The 21,009-nt window shown below is 35.5% G+C and overlaps 1 protein-coding gene across 1 annotated transcript; it reads right to left on the reverse strand.

Annotated features, from left to right (window-relative positions):
* Window positions 1-1,283: 1,283 nt before the first annotated feature.
* Window positions 1,284-19,922, reverse strand: Larp7 (La ribonucleoprotein 7, transcriptional regulator). Its single transcript, XM_076864807.2, has 13 exons — window positions 19,809-19,922; window positions 11,569-11,766; window positions 11,345-11,445; window positions 11,185-11,268; window positions 10,919-11,083; window positions 10,729-10,822; window positions 10,304-10,651; window positions 10,058-10,199; window positions 8,250-8,401; window positions 7,676-7,794; window positions 4,669-4,828; window positions 4,406-4,497; window positions 1,284-1,681 (listed from the first exon to the last, which is right to left on the reverse strand). Exons 2-13 carry the CDS (start codon window positions 11,762-11,764, stop codon window positions 1,601-1,603), a joined length of 1,734 nt encoding a protein of 577 aa, XP_076720922.2. The 5' UTR covers window positions 11,765-11,766; window positions 19,809-19,922; the 3' UTR covers window positions 1,284-1,600.
* Between the last annotated feature and the right edge of the window lie 1,087 nt (window positions 19,923-21,009).

A 21,009-nucleotide genomic window follows, 5' to 3' on the forward strand; every position in this document is an offset into this window, starting at 1 on the left:
ATACAAAATAGGGCTGGTAATGTAGCTCAGTGGTGAGTGTTCCTAAATTCAATCCCCAGAACCCTTTCACATCCCCTTCTCCCAAAAAAGAAAGACTTAATGAGACTCTGTCCCAAAATAAAAAACAAAAAGAACTGAGAATGTAGCTCATTGGTGAAGCACCTCTGAATTCAATCCTCAGTACCAAAAAAAAAAAAAAAAAAAAAGCCATGAGAGCCAGGTGTGATGGTGTACATCTGTAATCCCAGTGACTTGGGAAGGTGAGGCAAGAAGTTCCCAGGTTTGAGGACAGTCTCAGCAATTTATTGAGACCCCGTCTCAACATAAAAAATAAAATTAAAAGAGGGCTGGGAATGTAGCTCAGTCACAAAGCACCTCTGGGATCAATCCCCAATTAAAAAAAAAAAAAAAAAGCCAACTGCAGGAACAATGGAAACTTTTTTTTTAATAGTAGGGATTAAACTCTGGGGCACCTTAACCACAGAGCCACATTCTAGCTCTTTCTTTCTTTTTTATTTAGAGATCTGGTCTAGCTAGGTACAGTGGCCCATGCCTATAATCCCAGATGGGGAGGCTGAGGCAGGAGGATGGAGAGTTTAAAGGCAGCCTCATTAAAAAATGAGGTGCTTAAACAACTCAGTGAGACCCTGTCTCTAAATAAAATACAAAATAGGGCTGGGGATGTGGTTAGGATCTCCATAAGTTGCTTGCAGCCTCTATAAATTACTCACGATCCCCCTTCCTCAGCTTCCCAGTGCTGGGATTACAGGCGTGCACCACTGTGCCTGGCACAAGTGACATTTATTTCATTTATTGTGTGTGTGTGTGTATATATATCAATCACACACTCACACTGGAAATGAACTCCTGATTCAGAACTATTTTGAATGGTGGCCTTCTCAGTGACTTGAGGGTTCCCTCAAAGCAATAATGCATAAGCCCCCAGAATTTTGACTCAACCTTTTGGTGCTGGGGATCAAACTTGTAGGGATCTTCTGCATGTGAGCAAGCACTCTACCACTGACCTCCATCCTCAGCCCCAATTTTACTCTACTTCAAGAGAAAATGAGAAAATTCTAAATTGACTGAGATTAAGAAAATGACAGACCTCAGTTGTGTCTAAGGTTGATTCCTAGATATTTCCCCCTATCACCTGGTACCTTTTACTTTGTTTAGTCAAAACGAAAAGCCTGGAATATTTTATTTTGTTTATCAAATTAAGCACATAATTATGAAAAACAAACTCAATATTTTTTCTGAACTTTATATTCAGGTACTTTTATTTTTATTTTTGCAAGTATGTATTTGTTTTGTAAATAAAAGCAATTAACAATAATGTCCCAAACATTTATTTATGAAACCAGTTGAGGTTGACTTATGTAATTTCAACAAATAAAGCATTTAATGATAAATTGTGGCATATAGTGCATTTCTGTCTAGGGGAAAAAAAAAGCTTATTTACACAATATAAGGAACAAAGTTTTTTAATTAAATGCAGATTTTAGAAATACATTCATTATATAGTACTACCATAATAAAAATGGATTTTCCCAGAATCACTTAAGTATCCAGTGAAATTAAGAGGTGAACTTTAATTTTTTCAATCATATTCAGAAAATCTAATGTGTTTACTTGCTTGTTGAGTCTTTGCCAGTCTGATCTTTTCAGCTTTGGTGATTAACTATGGAGAAAGAAATCAGAAATCAGAATGTATTTGATATTTCACAACTCTTAAGTTTAAAAAAAATTTTTTTTAAAACAATAATTAGATAATTATGCTTAGGTCAAATCAATCAGAAAGAAAATTGCTAAGATTATGGTTCATTAAGTATAATAGATATTAAATCTTTGAACTACTACCTTCCCCCACTAAAGCTATACATTGCTAAAATCTTTTAATTAAGAACAGCTACTCCATACTGGTAATTTTTTTTCAGAGGCCAGGACCAAACTCGGGGCCTTGTGCATGCTAGGCAAGCCCTCTTCCACTGAGCTAAATACCCAACCCACACATTAGAAATTCTTAGGAATCTTCAGGACCTATATTTGTTGTTTCATATCCCCTTGGACTTGGATAATTACTAAGACATTACCTAATGCTAGTTCTTAATTTAACTCAACTGTTGTACTCTTGGTACAAGGTACTGAGATTGAACTCAAGGGTACTCCAACACTGAGCTACATGCCCAGCCATATTTTGTATTGTATTTTATTTGGAGACAGGGTCTCACTGAGTTGCTTAGTGCCTTGCCTTTTCTTTAAACTCCTGCCTCAGCCTCTGGAGCTGCTAGGATTATAGGCATGTGCCACGCACTTGGTATCTAAATGCTCTATTAATAAGTTATGTTACATTCTTGGATAATTTTTTTTTAAATTTTCTTACTTGTAGATGGACACAACACAACATCTTTATTTTTATGTAGTACTTCGAACCCAGGGCCTCACATGTGCAAGGCAAGGGCTCTACAACTGAGCTACAACCCCAGCCCATATTCTTGGATATTTTTTAAAGACAACAAAGGAGGCCAGGGGTGTAGCTTGCATCATAGTGCTCAGCAACTCAGCAAGACCCCATTTCAAAAATAAATAAATAAATATAAGTGAAAAAAAAAGGCTGGGAATGTATTTCAGTGGTAGAGTGCTTGCAATAGTATGAGAGAGTGCTCTGGGTTCAATCCTCAGAATAGCAGAACAAAAGATTTGAGATAGAAAAAAATAAGTGATACCCTGGTGGGGAGAACTTTCTGATCTTCTGTGAGAACTCATTAATTTATTAGTATCTGATTTTTATACATAAAACTACATGTAGAAAATAACATAAATTAATTTTTTCCCATTTAATTCTGTATAAACTGAACAGGGCACAGGAGATTGTTTCCAGTATTGGTTCTATACCACAACACAAAAACTAATAACCAGAATTTATTACTATTTTTTTTTTCTCCAATCACTCAAGGATGGACTAAATACTACATGGGAAAACTGGGCTGTCTTGTTAAATAACTTACTAACATATGTCATACTTTTGGCGTAATCACCAACATTCACCTAATTTTTTCTAAGCACTTAATTCTCATTACTCCTGCTTGGAAAGATACACTGCTAAATGCTTCTGACTTGCTGGCCCACTTTCCTAAGGTCTCTGATTAAGGTTATGTTTGTGGACAGAACTGCCCACAGAACACCATTTGTTGTAAAGTTAATCCACCTATACTATACATTTGTAAGGCTCACGAAAGCAGGGGAGTTTGCTACTCATGCTTGTACCATCAATTAAAAGAATGCAACATTGCCTTAAATTTCCAAAGGGAAAAAACCTTTCTAAATTTCTAAAACAAAAAAAAGAAATAATTATTATTTCCTAGTTTTCAAAATATCTACAATTTAAATAACTTTTGCACTAATTAGAAGAATTAGTATTAGTTAACAAACTGAACCAGATTTCAGGTGTGAGCTCTAGAATAATAATTTTAACATTTAAACAATCACAAATGGGCTCTGAAATTAACACCTGAAAGAGTCTTTAGGAAGGGAGGAAGGGGAAGTCCTCCCCATCTCAATAAGGCAGGCCAACATTCAAGTAAACAAAGGAAGACCAGCAGGCAACCTCCCCATAAATCATCATAAATTCAAAGAAATGTCAGGCAATGGAAAGGGTGGTGAAAAACACTCAATTTTTAAGTATAAATAAATAATATGTATAAATATAACCCCAAATTAGCAAGCTGAGAATATGTGAAGTATAATTTTCAAAGTGTTCATCAAACTAAGAGGATGTACATCTTTTTAAGTTTTCCTAAAATTTTATTATTATTTGTTTTCAAAGTATAAGCTTCACAGATTGATGGAACAAAATATTTTATACACTATCAAAATCTTTCTAATTCTCACGAAAACATTGAAAAAAAAAGCTTGCATAAAATATTTAAGCTCGCTAGTACACTTGCTGACTATACTAGAGGAAAAGAAATAAAACTTACCACTGCTAGAGAACATATTGTATGACATCTCTCAATCTTATCTGTGAATCAAGTGTCTTTATAAGTTACACTCTAAATAAATTATGGTTTCTACCATCAAGACAATCTTTCTACAATCACTTACCACCAGAATACAAACACATCAGCCCAAATCAAAATTGTGTAAATTTAACAAAAAACAAAACAAAAAAAGCTCTGAAGTTATGTACCCTTGTAGACGAAACAATTCTGATTCCAATTTCCTATGTTTCAAAAAAAGAGAAATGAGCATTTCCTACTGCTCTAAAAAACACAACACTGGGGAAAACCTTTGTTATTCAATAGCAAAGCAAAACTTATTTTATAGTCATCTATTAGTGACTTAAAGAAGATATTCAACCTCCAAAAAAAGTTTAGCACATAAGACATAAAAATGAACTGATTACCTTCTCAGTGCCTCTTTTCTTTTCCCGAGGCTGGTTAAGTTTGGCCTGTCTATCTACCAAAATCTTCTGCCAATACCTCTGTTCGTGATCACCTTAAAAACAAAACAATAATTGAGCACTGAATATAAGGACATATAAAAAAACAAAATCTAAATCAACAGACCTAAAGCAGTTGGAAAAAAAATACTAGTTCTACTAGAAAAACTAGAAAAATATAAAAGAATTACCCATAATAATTATTGTTAAAAATTATTAAGTTTTACCAGAAAGGACCTCGAGTTTCCAGCAGTGCTTTTTTTTAATTTCAGTATATGCATTCATAACTGCTTGAGCATCCTCAGGAGTTTTAAATCTGACATGGCATTCTGTATCTCCTTCTAACAAATCAACATAAACAACTTCTGAGATTGCAGCCAAGGTATCCTGCATTGGAATTTAAAATCAATAATTTAAGATGTTTCAAAATAAATCTGAAAAGTATTCAAAGGGTTATCAAATATATTATATGAAAATACCATCACAGAGACTAAGTATCCCATGTCAAACATTTCTTCTAAAACAAAGAGGCTATTAAAAATACATTACTTTTCTTATCATTTTATATTCAGTGATATATATTTGTGGAATGGAATGTACAAAGGTGCCCCCCAACCTCCACCAAACAGTCTGGGAGCAATTATTATAAGAAATGAGAAATAAAATTAAAAGGAAAAGAAAAACAGTATTTGATGGAAGTTTATTTTCACTCACCTGTACATCATCATTTATGACTTAAAATACATGTAACAATTGTTCAACTTTTTATAACATTCATGAAAAAAGTTTTATTGAACCTACAAATTCTTGGGAGTTCTTGAGTAGTTGTACTGGAACACAGCTCACAAGCTCTCAGTTTCTGAAAAAAGTATCTAAATAACCTCTTCTAAACAGGTTGTGATCAACAGCAAGTGAAAAGTTTTACCTATAATGCCTGCTGTGAGGGCAAATTAACAAGATTCCTGCATTCTTAAACAAGTTTTTTTCACAGTAGGTAGTAGGGAGTACCTAAATGCATTTATGCAGGAATGTTACACTAATTCTTAATTCATCAACTTCCTTACCTAAAGCTGAAGAAATAAATGGAGATTTGCAACTGGAAAACATTTATATTGCTTCCATTTACTTTTTAAAAATTCTTTTTAGTTGTGGACGAACAGAATGCCTTTATTTTATTTATTTTTATGTGGCACTGAGGATCAACCCAGTGCCTCATGCATGCTAGGCAAGGAATCTATCACTGAGTTACCACCTCAGCCCACAAATAACTTAATACTAGTTTTAAATGGTTAATTTTTAGATACTTAAATTATGGAAAGAATTGAGTTTATTTGGAAATTATTTCATTGTAGAACAAAAAATAATTTATTAACATACACTAAAGAATAGGTAGTAAAAGCCCCTGAATCTCTAGAAGCTGAGGACTGTAAATATTTGCTAAATCAATTAAAACAAAAAAGAGATAACTGTAGACAAATATACATGCCAATTCTTTCCATTTCTTTATCTAGTGACTGGAACTAAATTTAGACATAAAGCAAGAAAAACAATTCAGTTGCTATAATTTGAATGTATTCACTTTTATATTTGATTTTCTAGACTGGTTAAATTAGTACAATTCAAAAGATATTTACTAAATATCCATTATAATGTCAGGTTAACCTCCTGATTTAGAACCCTTAGAATTTAAAACCCTTATAATGCCAAATTAGCCTGGTAATCACATGGGCAAGTCATAGTGCAGTAACTACCATCTTACCAGTTTTTCCTTCAGCAAAATGTAAGTAACTCCTACCTTTATTAATGAGGTTGTCTTATGATTTTGATTGCAAATAAAGAATGTGCAATTGTTTTAATTACCATTTTGATAATAAAAGCTTCTTAAGTAAAAAAATTATTTTTGGTGCTGAGGATTGAATGCAAACACTTGTACATGCTAAGCATTCACTTATATTCCCATGATTTTTTTTTGCCTATCCTTCTAAATTCTATATTGCTACTACTGCTTAAATATAAGGTGGTAATATAGCCTTTTGGATTGGCCAAATCCCTCAGCAACATTGGAAAGAGAAACAAAATTGATATCAGTGCGGGCTACAGAATTTTAAAGATACAGTTTTAGATAAGGAGTGCTTTTATATCCTTACTGGTTTTCAAGTTAAAAAAACCTGACTGGCATGGGTATATGAAAAACCCAAATAAAACACCTCATGGTACTGAATATCATTATGACAGAATTTCAAAAATATTTGGTGCATCACAGAATATTGTTTACAGCTTAAAATAAAGCTTCTCACTGAATTGAGTAAATAAGGTACTCCTATATGGAGGAATAGGCATTCATTAATAAGAAGTTTTGCTATCTTTGCTGGTATAAAAAGCTGCAGAACAATGATAAATTGTATGGAGGAAAAACAGATTATATGCCAGTATGCAGAGCAATTGATAGTGTAAATTATATACAATGATGGGATTGATTTGTCCAAGTCCATTTTGTAGCTCTTCAAAAACAGGTTATACTTTTCTGTAATTATTTAAAAGTAATTAACACAGATTGAAAATATCTTTAATTTCTTCAAAAATTAAGTTTCATATTTCCAAGAATGATTTATCAAGAGAAAAATAAATTAAATCCATGGAAAGTGAAAAAATATTTTAAATATTATTTAAGTATTTAAAAATATTATTTCATATCTATTTTGGCTTTATTTTTAGAGGCAACAAAACAATTTAGGTATCTATTGAAAGCTAAGAGTGCTAATAATACAAATTTAGAAAATCTTTGTCTATAATTTTATAAGAAAAATTTAGACAAACTCTAATGTTAGTTAATTCTTCAAAAACAAACAATATGGTATCAAGTACTGAAATATTTGTCTAAATCACATTTTCACAGAAAACGAAACAGAAAAAAACTTAGGGAAGCACTTTAATACATTTCCTTTCAACTACAGAGCCATTAGCGACACAAATAAAATTAAACACAAATTGTAATTTTCCTGTAAAAGAAGGATGTTCAAACTGTGATCACTGCAAATCTGAGTCAGTCAAGAATTTTGTTCTTAAGTATAACTTGACGCAAAATCTAAAGACCAGTTAGCATAGAACAAAATTCTTCAGATAAGGTAATTTGATTTGTTTTGTCTTCTATATTAAAAAACATGTTCACAGAGGGAAGTTAAAAAAAAAAAGAGAAAGGAACTAATGATAGTTTAAGAGCTTAAAAGTTATTACCCGAACTTGTTTCCTGCCAGGTAGAGGTTCTGTGCTAATGATCTTCACAATCACTCCACTCACAAACTGTGGTCCTGGAGCATTAACCTTCTCCTGAGGGTGATTCTCTTGACTGTGAGCTGTTGATTTGAAAAGGAAAACATTCTCACACTTAACAATTTAACACTTAGAACCACTCTTAGAACAAGATTTCTTTGGCTGATAATTAATCAATTTACAATTCACTTAATTTTAAAAGGAGTAATGAATTAAATAATTGTGGAGGCTATATTGTGTCATACTGCTTATTGATAACCAGGAAATAAAATGTAGAATGCTACATAGTTACTATCAATGCAAATTGTTAATGTTAGAAGAGCAGCTGTAAAAACCTTAAACATGTTTTCCCATGAATGAACAAAAGAATTATAATAAATAAATAATCACAGGTATTACATAAGAATATATTAAATATATTTAAATGTGAAAATTTATCTATCTTAGCTACATTCCCAGCTCCTCAAATATTTGTTAAAATAAACCACCAAAATCAAATATAACTCATATACTTTTCTGGTATTATAGTGATTTTTACCTTTTTCATTTCTCATTTCAGAGTTATTAGGAACTCCTCTGTCTGTCTCCATTCCTGATTCTGATTTTATTTGGGATATAGTTTTTTTTAAAGAAGCCATGCTGGCTTTTTGTAATGCCAAATACTCTTTTTTTAAATCCATCCATTCGCTCCTGTAAGGCAAAAAAGTGAAGTAGGAAAAGGGACAACAGTTGACTTTTTTACTTAAACATATAAATTAACGTAAACAAGTACATTCACAATGAGTCCCAAATACACTCCTCCCAGCTTTTCTCTTTGTCTACAAGCCTTAGCGGCAAATTATTTCTTAGTTCCTAAATCTATCTAGCAAATCAAAGCGAGTTCTTCTTGCCCCAGCATTCAGAAGAGATGTTTTAAGTTTCCAAATTAGATTACTGTTTTTAACATTTTACGAATGTCAAATTTTAGAGTTAATTCATTAATTAGTAACATTTACTAGATCAGTTATTTTGGGGGAAAAGTGAGAGATTAAAATTTAAAGGTTGTTAAACTTCTTCCAATTTGGGAGATAACATTCTTCTAGTACTTACTTGAACCAAGAGGAATTTCTGAGAAGAAAAAAACACCCCATGGAAGCAATTTATTTACATACATTTTAACATGGAGATGTTTCTTCAAACTGCAAGAGCTCCTCCAGATAAAAACACAATGCATCTCCTGGCTCTGTGGGAGTACTCAATTGTTACCCTAATCTGTGCCATCAAACAAGCAGATAGGAGATTTTTTTTTTTTTTTCCCAAGAGGAGGATATCTTGTGGTAATGGTTTTAACTGTTAACATTGACATCTGTATACTTCAAAAAAAAAAAAAAAAAAAAAGTATCCAGACCCTCCCAGGATCATACTTTCCCTGAGAGCTGACACATTAAAATAACAAAAGGCTCTTGTAATGATTCTCTGAGATAAAAAAGCAAAAGGAATTCAGGAGGTAAGAACAGTATAAATAGAAGTGCCAAAGTCCTTCCCTTTACTACTTGAGAAGATGAGGACAGAACTCCTTGGAAACTGGTGCCTGAACGTAAGGTAAAAAAAAAAAAAAAATTCCTCTAAATTGTTTTTCTTCTTCAGCTTTTAATTTTTTTGCTACTAAGAGAAGTTCTTGTATGAGTGGACTCCCTTCAACTTTAACATGGAGGTGCTTTCTGTGCTTTTTAAAAGAGTAAGTGCTTCCATGTTTCAGTAGAAGTGAATTCAACTTACTGCACCAGAATGGGACTTTTTAGCCCTAAGATTTTGCAGGGGTCCTCTTTGCTTTAACATGGGGGTACCTGCTGTGTGAAACAAAGTAAGTGCTTCCATGTTTCAGTGGAGGTGTCTCCAGAACGGCACGACTACTAATATATTGCGTTTTAGAAGACTACTATTTTTACCTTTGCTACAGGTTAATAGTGTTAAGTCTAGGCTCCCCACCACTTAAACGTGGATGTACTTGCTTTGAAACTGGGAAAGTAAGTGCTTCCATGTTTTGGTGATGGTAAGTCTTCCTTTTACAATTCAGTAACTTAAAATGGGAGTACTCAAACTGTAATTTAAAGTATATTTACATCTGTTCAGGGGTCACCTTTACTTTAACATGGAGGCACTTGCTGTGACATGATAAAATAAGTGCTTCCATGTTTGAGTGTGGTGGTTCCTACATAATCTGCACATACAGAAACCAGCTTGAATTAGGTATGGGACTACAGGCCATCACTGTTGCTAACATGCAACTCTGTTGAATATAAACTGGAATTGCACTTTAGCAATGGTGATGGAGTGTTGGTCTGTTCACACTAGGAAATTACTTACTTGGACAGTACTCTCAGTGGTATAACTTCTTCTCCCATTTTATGTCTCTCTTTATGTTTTTTCTTATGCTTTCTCTTTGTTTTTAGAGAACCATCTTTTATGTCTCCACCATCCTTTTCCTCTTCTGTAGAGAATTCTAAGTCTAGAGACATGTAAAGGGATTTGTAACTGCAATGTATTTGAAACAGGTTTCCATTGAATCTAAACACAAACAGGTTTCAGCATATCTGATTGTAAACTTAATACCTCTGTTTTCTTTTGAAACTTCAGCAGCTTCTTTTATAATGTCTTTTTGAGCCATTTTCTTCACTTTAGATTTGGGAGCTAAGCACTCTGCATCTCCAGAACTGCTTCTTTTCCTCTTCCCTGTTTTGCCTTCAGGTAAGCTGGATACTTCTCTTTCCCTTTTCTTTTTTTTCTTTGTGGGCTGCTTTTGAGGTTCAGGTGTTTCTGTTTCAGAGCCCTCGGATGTTGTCCTTGACCTTTTTATTTTAGAGATACTCTCATTGCTTGTGTCCATATTTAACTCTTTTGCTTGCACATTGTCTTCCTTCTTAATTCGGCCCTTCTTCTTTTTTTTCTTTTTCTTTTCTTCTGTAAATTATTTTAAAGTAAAAGTGTAAAAGTAATGTAACATTATACTTTTGATGAACTTTAAATTAAATACTCACCAGCTACTCTTAAACCTGGAATAGGCTTATTTTTCACTGTCTTGGGAAATATGCCCGGTTTTCTTGGTGCTTCTTCTGGGGGGTTGTTAAGAAACTGAAATTTAAAAATTATTGTAAATGTAAAAAATTTTTTGCAACAACATTAAATTTGCTTTTTTTTCCTTTCTCCTTAGGGTTTGGACCTACCTACCTCAATAGCTTTTGCTGCTTGCTCTTTTGTTTCGAATTCCACAAAGGCAAATCCCTTTGGATCTCCAGTAGATTTATAATGTGGTATACTTATATAAACCACATTGCCACATTTCCCAAATACTCTTTCAATCCAGCTGTGATTAACATTTTTGGGAAGTAACTCCTGTGATAATAAAGAGGCTTTCAAATTCTATACCTTATTCGTGTTAATAAATAATAAAATTAAAAATTAAAAACAATTAAAATTAAAAATAAAAGTCTTACCACATACACAGTGCGCTCATCCTCATCCTTTGGTCGTTCACCCAGAGGTTTTTTTCTCCTGATTCTGGTGCCTTCTAAGTCCAGCTTTTAAAGTAATACATAATTTAATAAAAATTGCTATGGGAATTCATAATAAGTTCAATAAATTTTTAATTTTTACCTCGACAACAGCGGAACTTTTCAGTGCTCTGGCAATTAACTTCCCATCTGTAGTCAACTTTTTCATTTTGTTAAAAGACACCAGAAGTGATATATCAACATCTAGACAGAAAAAGTGGAATTAAAAAAAGCATATTCCCCTTTTTATACACACAATGGACATTTGGGAATGGTGGGTCACATGGTATGACCTGGGTGATAATTGGGAGAAACATAGAAACTTACATCCATCTCTAGATTTTTCTATTTGCTCTCGAAGAAATCTATCCTTGTGAAGATTTGCATCCCCGAACCAGAAGTCCACTTGCTTAGCAATATCTGCAAGCACCTGTTTAACCCGAGACCGTTTCTTTTTCTCTATATCTTTTTTTTTCTCAGCGCTTTCTTCCATTATCTTTTGATTTCCACTGTCTGTTTCCATATCTGAGTTAGACAAAAAAGTAAAATGTGTTAGTCTTTGCGTGGTACTGAGCATTGAACCCAGGGCCTCCTGTATTCCTTTTAAATTGCTGGGGTTGTGTTCATGTGCATGTGTGAAGCATTGGGTTTTTATTAGTGGATGTAAGTGCAAGTAACTTCAAATTACTGCTAAACTGTGGAATTGGCCTTCCCCAGTGTTTTATTTCTTGGGAGGCGATTCCCTCATGCTTCTGTTCCTTTGCTTTCCTCACTTGTTCTGAGGATTGAACCCAGAGGTTCTTTACCACTGAGCCACATCCCCCAGCCCTTTTTATTTAGACACAGGTTCTGGCTAACTTGCTTAGAGCCTCTCTAACTGCTGAGGCTGTCTTTGAACTTACAATCTTCCTGGTTTTAGCCTCAGTAGCTAGGGTGCTACATTGTGCCCAGCTTCAATCTGGATTCTTGCTATTCTAAAACTTACCCAGTAAACTTTGAGCTAAGGGTCTATTGAACTTGCTGTGTTTTCTCTGAAACACATCTCCTGAAATAAGATAGCGAGCTCTCTTACCTCCCTGTCTTTATTTTTCTCTAGTTCTTATCACCTTCTAACATTACTATGTGATTTTTTTTTTCTTTTCTTTTTTGTACCAGGAATTGAACCAGGGGAGCTTAATCACTGAGCTGCATTCCCCAGCCCCCTTCTTTTGTATTTTATTTAGAGACAGGGTCTTGCTAATTTGCTTAGGGCCTCACTATATTGCTGAAGCTAGTCTTGAACTTGACATACAGCTGCCTTAGCCTCCTGAGCCACTGGGCTTACAGGTGTACGCCACTCTGCCTGGCTTAATTTTTCTTTATTCTTTATCCTACCTTTTTTCTTGTATTACTTGTATTCTTGTATTACTAGGGATTGCACCCTATCACCAAGCTATATCCCAAGTTCTTCTTTATTTAAAGACAGAGTCTTGCTAAATTGCCCAGGCTGCCCTGAACTTGCTGTTCTACTGCCCCAGTGTCCTCTATTGAGTCACTGGGATTACAGGCCCTGCTTTTTATTTTATTTATTTATTTTTTATCCTTCTAGAATGTAGGATTAATGAAATAAGAGATTTCTTTTTTTTTTCCCCTGTTGCTCAGATTTTTTGGGGCTGGTAATGAAACCCAGGGCCTTCACTGTGCTAGGCAAGTGTTGTACCACTGAGGTAAATCCCCAGCTGTGACTGTTTTGTTTATGGAGTCATCCCCATCCCTGGCTATTTAGTCACTCAAAAATTTGTTGAACAATTTGTATATAAAATCTGTTGAATGAACTGAATCACCAGAGGTACATACAAAAAAAAAAAAAAAATGAGTGCATTATCAAAAGATAAAAAATCAAGCCTGGGCTGATGCAGGCCTGCCTGAAAATAACCTCAGTCTCATATTAGAAAATAGAAGAGTGAAAACAAATGGGATTAGTTGTAAATGTCTGTTCTGTTATACCTGGGTTGGAGAACCTATAATATAAGCATGCAGGCCTTGGGCCTAGGTGATCAGAATGCCATAAAAGATTGTTAGGCAACATGGGCAAAATGAGCTAAAGCTTTTTACCTGTGAAGGTGGCCTACATAATACCTTAACACTTACCTAGGGAAGTCAAGCACACCTGTTGGGGAGGGGCAAAAAAATACAGTAGTTTTATACAAAGTAGGGTCACACCACTTGTGCTATCATACATATACCTAGGGTAATGATTTCCATCTCATTCCACCATATTTCCTATCTCCATACCCCCAGAAATGAAAAATTGTGGTCCATTTGTGTAAAAGAGTCAAAGAACATTCTGTCATCTATAATGGATTAGAATTAAAAAAAAAAAAAAAAAGAAAGAAATTCTAAGAAAATACTTAAAAAACAAAAACAGTAGTTTTGAGTAACTGCTGTATTCAGGTAAATGCTAGGTCTGAGCCTCTGCATGAGATGAAGCTGTTGTACCTACTCTATCTTTTGCTATGTATCCTTCTTTAAAGCTAAGTAAATATAGTATTAGATTAAAGCCTATTTGTGTCTTCTGAGTCTGAGTGCCTACTAGAATCAGGTACAGTGATGCTGCAGATAGTAACAGAAATGATTAATGCGTTTTAAGTTGATATTCAGTAAGAGGATGCAAAGTTCTTCATGTATTTAACCTCAAATCTCTAACTAAACATACATTCTTACCATTGGCAACAGAAGAGAATTTTGGCATTTTTCAGAGTAGACTTCAGCTCATCAGCCATGTATCAATTTTAAAAAGATAAAAGTAATGAAACATTTAGTTTATGCTAGCTTAAAACATAAAATGCAGCTGTACATACAAATTAATAATTAGAAAAATAAGAAATGTCATTTAGCATTGCATAACCACATGCTCATCTCATACTCTCACTTCAATCCCTCTTGTCAGGCTTTCCTTCCTACCATGCTGGTGAAACTGTAAAGTTATCAGTGAATTCCATTGTCTATTTGATTTCTCACAGCAAGATTTGGAGTTAGAAACTCCTGCTTTGAAAATACTTTATTCATGTGGCTTCCAAGAAAGTTTTCTGTTACTAGACCCTCTGACTGTGTTATACCTACACATGCTGCCTATGACTGGACTGAGTCTTGTGCTCCTTTCTTATCTACTCATTCATTCTTTGAGGCTTTAAGCTTTTGGGGCTTGTTTCACAAGTTATACATTCTCTTATCAGCTCCATGTTCCAATCTTACACTATCCACTTATGACTTCCAATTGCTTACCCAGAGAATATCTCAAATTTAATATGAGACTAAAAGAAATCTTGAATTTTACACAAACACTTTCTTGTCCTAGTTTTCCCCATCTCAGAAACACCATATAAAATTGTTGTGGGCAAAAACACGACAGTGATGATCCTTAATTTTGCTCTTCCTCATACTCTACAGTCAACTCATCAGCACTTCCATTAGCTCTACCTTTAAAATATATCCTGAATGTGAATTCTTCTCATTTCCTCCTTCATAACCACCTGGTCCAAGCTACTATTATGTCTTGTCTGAACTGCAAGATCCTCTTAACTGGTTTAAAGTTGCTTCTACTCTTCTTTCCTTATAACTAATTTCCCAGATAGAATAGTAATTTAAGAATGCAAATCAGATAAGGCAATTCTTTTTTGGGGGGAGGGTACAGGGGATTGAACTCAGGGGTACTCAACCACTGAGCCATATCCCCAGCCTTATTTTGTATTTTATTTACAGACAGGGTCTCACTGAATTGATTAGCATCTCACTGGTGCAGAGGGTGGCTTTGAACTCTTGATATTCTTGCCTCAGCCTCCCAAGCAGCTGGGATTACAGGCATGTACGACTGAATCAGGCAATTCTTTGTACAAACTTCCCCAAAGATTTGCTTGTTACATTCAAAATTAAAAAACTCTACTGTTTACAAGGCCCTATGTGATCCCACCTGAGGATCTCTAACTTCTACAATTCCTTTCAGCAGGATCACTCTGATTATAACACCATTTCTAGGTGTCTTAAACATGCTATGGCCATTCCTACTTCAAGGGCTTTCCTCTTTCTGCTCTCTACCTTCCCTGACACATCTGTATGGATTACTTCCTTTTTTACTCAGATGTCTGTGAATGTCACTATCTTAGACTTTCTTTCTTTTCTTTTTTTTTTTCAATATTTTTTAGTTGTAGATGGACACAATATCCTTACCTGTTTATTTTTATGTAGTGTTGAGATTCGAACCCAGTGCCTCATGCATGGAAGGCAAAAGAGATCTAACTACTGAGCTACAACCCCAGTCCCAAGACTTCCTTTTTTTTTATCCAATCTAAAAATTCCCTGTCAGAGCACGATTCACACTAGTTAAACTATGGAACAGGCAGAAAATGTGGTATATATACACAATGGAGTTTTATTCAGCCATAAAGAAAAATGAAATTATGTAATTTGCAGGACAATGGATGGGACTACTGACCATAAGTGAAATAAAAGGTTGAGCACGGTATGTTTTCTTTTATATGTAGAAGGTGGAGAGGAAAAAGGACAAGAAAAGTATGGGGAAGAGTAGGCATCTCATGAAAATCAAAGGGAGAGCAGTAGAGAAAAGGGACCAAGAAATGGAAGGTAGGGAGGGAAGGGGGACATCCTGGGGGACTGATATTGGCCAAATTATATGTTATATTATGTACTTTTTGCATGTATGAATATGTAACAAATCCCATCATTATATACAAGTATAATGCACCAATAAAAAATGTGGAAGAGGGGCTGGGGTTGTGGTGGAGCACTTGCCTAGCATGTATGAGAACTGAGTTTGATTCTCAGCACCACACATAAATAAATAAAGGTCCATTGACAACTAAAAAAATTTAAAAACAAATGTGGAAGAAAAAAATGAACTCCCCTTCAATGTGAAAGCTATCAACCCACCAGTCACTATTTTCTATATATTCTCTTATGTTACCTGGAATTATAATTTTATTGTCTATCTACCCTACTAGAATGTAGACATTATATGGGTCAGGACTTTACCTTGATCACTACCTAAGTATTTGTTGAATAAATAAATATATTTAAAAGTATCAGGCTGGGATGTAGCTTAGTGGCAAAGTCTGCCTTGCATTCGCAAAGCCTGGGTTCGACTGCCAGTTCCAAAACAGACAAAAAAAAAAAAAAAAAAAAAAACAAAACCCAAAAAATCAAAATTACCTGTAAAGTGAAGTATTTCAAATTCTTTTGTAAGGTGCTAGGATATAAATATAATACAAAAGGCTATGCTTATCATTGAGGGAAGCTCCACATTACAAAGGGCTAGCTGCCTATTCTCCATTTCCTTTCCTGATTGAAGCCTACCAACTAAGGAATAGTGGATAGAACTACAAAAGCACAGAAAGTCACAATTCTCCCAGAAACCATATTTCTTGTATCATAGCCCAGAGACCCTCCTTCATTCTTCCAAGGATTCAGATGATGAAATATACCTTTCATTTAGGGAAGACATGGATTAAACAGAAAGCAAAGTAAGATGATTAAAGAAAAAAAATCATACCTAAACAAGGTTGTAAGGATTAGTCAAAATTTCATAAAGAACATCAAATTGCCGCTATAAAAAACATTCAATAACATATAACCAATCTATCACATTCAATTTCATCTTTGAAAGAGCTCTCATTTCCAGTGTTTTCCACAACTATTGTCCCTAGAATATGGCAACAATTTATAAACGACTGGAAATCATCCATTCTTCATAGAAAACTATGTGCAACTTGCCCAAAACATGGATAGGGTTCTGTGATGCTGATGTCAAAATTTGCCACTTCAGCCTGGCGCAATAGCACACGCCTGTAATCCCAGCAGCTCCAGAGGCTGTGATAGGAGGATGGAGAGTTCAAAGCCAGCCTGAGCAATGGAGAGGCACTAAGCAACTCAGTGAGACCCTGTCTCTAAATAAAATACAAAATAGGGTTGGGGATGTGGCTCAGAGATTTCAAGCCCCTGAGTTTAATCCCTGGTACCAAAAACAAAACAAAACAAAACAAACAAAACAAACAAACTTGCAACTTCAGAAATTCCTTATCACTTCTCAGTAACATAATTTATATTTAAAAAATATAAGTAAACCAGTAGTCTAACTGGCTTTTCAACATGAGCTTTGAACAAAGATTATAAATTACTGTGTAACAATGTCAGTTACTTTAAATACTTTGTTCTAAATACACACAATCCTACCAGGTAGTTTCTTCCACCCTCTTTTAATGGAGGCTGAAAGGTTAAGGAACTTGGCTTTTTAAAGATGGCAATGTTAATGTGTCGTGTTATATTTGAGTCTCACATTGCCTACTTTTTAGTAAAACCTGAAATTTGCCATCATACACGGTATTTTCTGATCTATAGATTCTTAACCTTAATTCTGTGGAACTTTAGGTGTATTTCAAGAGTTCTTATGAATCCATGAAATTGCTAAATAATAAATTTTAAAGAAAGGGTAAATCATGATGCTTGAACAAATATAACATGAATACCTGGTAGAGCTTTTACTTAGTTAATGAAAGAAACTTACATGCTATAAAGCAACTCAATGAAGAATTAAAAAAGCAATTAGGAATGTGAAGAAACAATTACTGAATGGGAGAAAATCTTTGCTAGCTACTCTTCTGACTGGGGATTAATATTCAGAATATATAAAGAACTAAAAAAACTAAGCAACCATCCTCTAAAATAAGGGTATTGTGTCCAACTACAACTAAAAAAATAATCATATAAAAATAAAAGAAATATAAATGGTCCACAAATATGCAAAACAAAATGTTCACCAATTTTAACAACTTGGGAAATGCAAATAAAAAACTACCCTGATATTTCATCATACTCCAGTATGAATGGCAGCCATTAAAAATACAAACAATAGGGCTGGGGCTGTGGCTCAGCCGTAGAGCCTTGCCTTACATGTGTGAGGCATTGGGTTCAATTCTCAGCACCACATATAAATAAATGAATAAAATAAAGGTCTATCAACTTAAAAAAAAAAAAAAGAATACAAACAATAATAATGCTGGACAGATGTGGTGAAAAATACTTTAAACTGTTGGTGGAATGTAAATTAGACAACCACTGTGGAAATCAGTATGGTGATTCCTCAGAAGTCTAGAAATGGAACCCCATATACCCATTTATACCATTCATGGATATTTATCCAAAAGAATTAGAGTCAGCATATTATAGTGATACATGCACACTCATGTTTATAGCAGGACAATTCACAATAGCCAAACTATGGAACCAGCCTAGAGGTGTTCATCAATGGATGAATGGATAAAGAAAATATGGTATATATACACAATGGAGTTTTATTTAGACATAAATAATTATGAAATTATGTCATTTGAAGAAAATGGATGGAAGTTGAAAACATTATGTTAAGTGAAACTAGTCAAACTCAGAAGGTCAAGGGTCATACTTTCTCTCCTTTGTGGAAGTTAGAGTGGAAAAAGGAAAAGTGTGTGTGTGTGTGTTCTCATGAATACTGAAAACCGATAGAGTAGAGGACAGGAACCAGAGGGAGGGAGAAGGGGAGGAAATGGAAATATACTGGGAAACAATAAAGGTCAAATTAAACTGCTATGTGGTGTGCATGTATGAATACGCTAACAATGAATTCTCCAATATGTATAATTATAATACACTAATGGAAAATATGAGAGGAAACAAGAGCCTTTATTGCTTAGGACCCCTCCCCACCCCCCCCAAAAAAAAAATCCCAAAAACCTAACCAAAACAAAAAACCAAACACCCATACAGGTACCTTAAAATGAATGTTAACATATACAAGCCGAGGCAATTACTAATGATATCCTTGACTAAACTCAATTTCCATTTTTATGGTTCTCTACAAGTCACACAGTTGTAAAATAACTCAATGACAATGAAAGGCATAGTATTTGGACCAGTGAAGTAGATTAGTGGCCTGTGTCTTTGCCTTGAATGAGTCTTCCAGCCTAAGGTGTTTTCTAAATCCCTATTCAATTTCCAAAGCTGTTTAAATGCTGTCTTACTCTTGTGGCCCACTACGTCTTTCCTCCTCTCCTCCTCATTTGTTTTCCCTATGTAATTCTACCAAAGGATTCAGTACACTCTATCACTTATTACTTGTTAGCTCTTTTCTTCATCTCTCCGAAGACAGGGACTAGAGATTTCGAAAAGAAGTCACACATCCCCAAGTCCTCATATTTGCTATCCTTTGGCAGCCAAAAGTCAACTCCAGCATCCGCAAATAAGTCACTTTCCCTATTGCTCCTCTCGCCACCCGTACTTCCGCAGAGACGCCCCCAAATGTGGGGCGTGCCCCAACCCTCCCAACGCCAGTCACTGCGCGCCCCCATGGCTCGAAAACGGGAACTACGTGGGCCGCCACTGGACTTCTGCGCGTGCGCACAGAGTACGAGGCAAAGCGAACTGATGGGAGGGGGCGGGGTAGGAAGGAGAAAGATGATACAATAGACTGCATGAAAAAGGACTGAGAGGAATTTAGACTTCACCCAACCTGAGCGCCCTAAACGCCACCTGTCACTTACTCGGATCAATTCCCAAAATACAGGGTCAGAGACGGCGTCCTTCAGCCCTTTCCGTCTCCCGAGCCTTAAAGTCGTGCTTATTTCGCGTCATATGACGAGCGACAGCGTTCTCGCGTCCCCCCCGCCGGATGCCGTGCGTCCGTCGCAGACGTCACGGGTGACGGCTGCTTCCACGGAGGTGGGGCTTCAGGAAGCGCGGCCAGCTGAGGAGGCGCGAAGCCAATGGAGAATTTGATTGGCCGATTGAAAACGGCGGTTCAGGCTGAGACGGTGGTAGGCGGGCTAAGGACTGGGTCCTCAGCTGGTGCAGTCCCAGGTCAGTGACGTCACACTCGTTCGCGGGAGAAATTCGAAAGTGGATTTTGTGCAGTGGGACAGGTGAAATGAAGTGTTTCTGGGGTTCCCGGGGAATGAAGGGTGGACAGGCAGGGGAATTTGAACGAAGGGGGGCGAAGCAGAAGCAGATCGGGAAGTTGTTATTTGAAAACCAAGATTGAAGTGGTAGTCGACACAGCTTGTTTCAACTACCAATAATCTGTGCCTCATCTTCATCTCTTTGCTAGGCCCTGCTTTGCAATTCTGGTCCTTAGTATGAGGATCAGAGAGAGTTTTACTCTTTGATTTTAGGACTGCCAAAAGATCGAGTGACCAAGTTTTCATTGTCAATTTGGCGACACAGGAATTTTTTTTTTACAGTAGTCTTGGCTAATGAAATGTATGGATTTGTTGTTGTTATTTGGAATGTTAATTTTCTTATTTTTTTTGTGTGTTGGGGATTGAACCCAGGGCCGATCTACCCCTGGGCTACATCCCCAGCCTTTTATTATAATGAGGTAGGGTCTCACTAAGTTGCCCTGACAGGCCTCCAATTTGGGATGATCCTTCTGCCTTAGTTTCCTGAGCTGCTGAGATTGCAAGGCTTGCACCCCCAGCTGGGATAGTTTCTTAACAGAAATCTTGTATTTCCATTGAGTTCCTGATTCTGAAACTTTTCAGCCTGAATTACTTAGAGGCCCACATTTAGGTTTGGAAAATCCTGCTTGTTCATAAACAAAAAAACCCCAAAACAGCTCGTCATAATAGGAAGAATGGTCCATATTTTACTAAGAACAATGATATGTAATTTTGTATATATAGCAGCACAAAAATGTATATTTATATGTATGAGCATATTTAATTGTCAGAGAACATCTGTAGTTTC

This window comes from Callospermophilus lateralis, chromosome 8, assembly GCF_048772815.1.
Source record: "Callospermophilus lateralis isolate mCalLat2 chromosome 8, mCalLat2.hap1, whole genome shotgun sequence".
NCBI classification, from domain to species: domain Eukaryota; kingdom Metazoa; phylum Chordata; class Mammalia; order Rodentia; family Sciuridae; genus Callospermophilus; species Callospermophilus lateralis.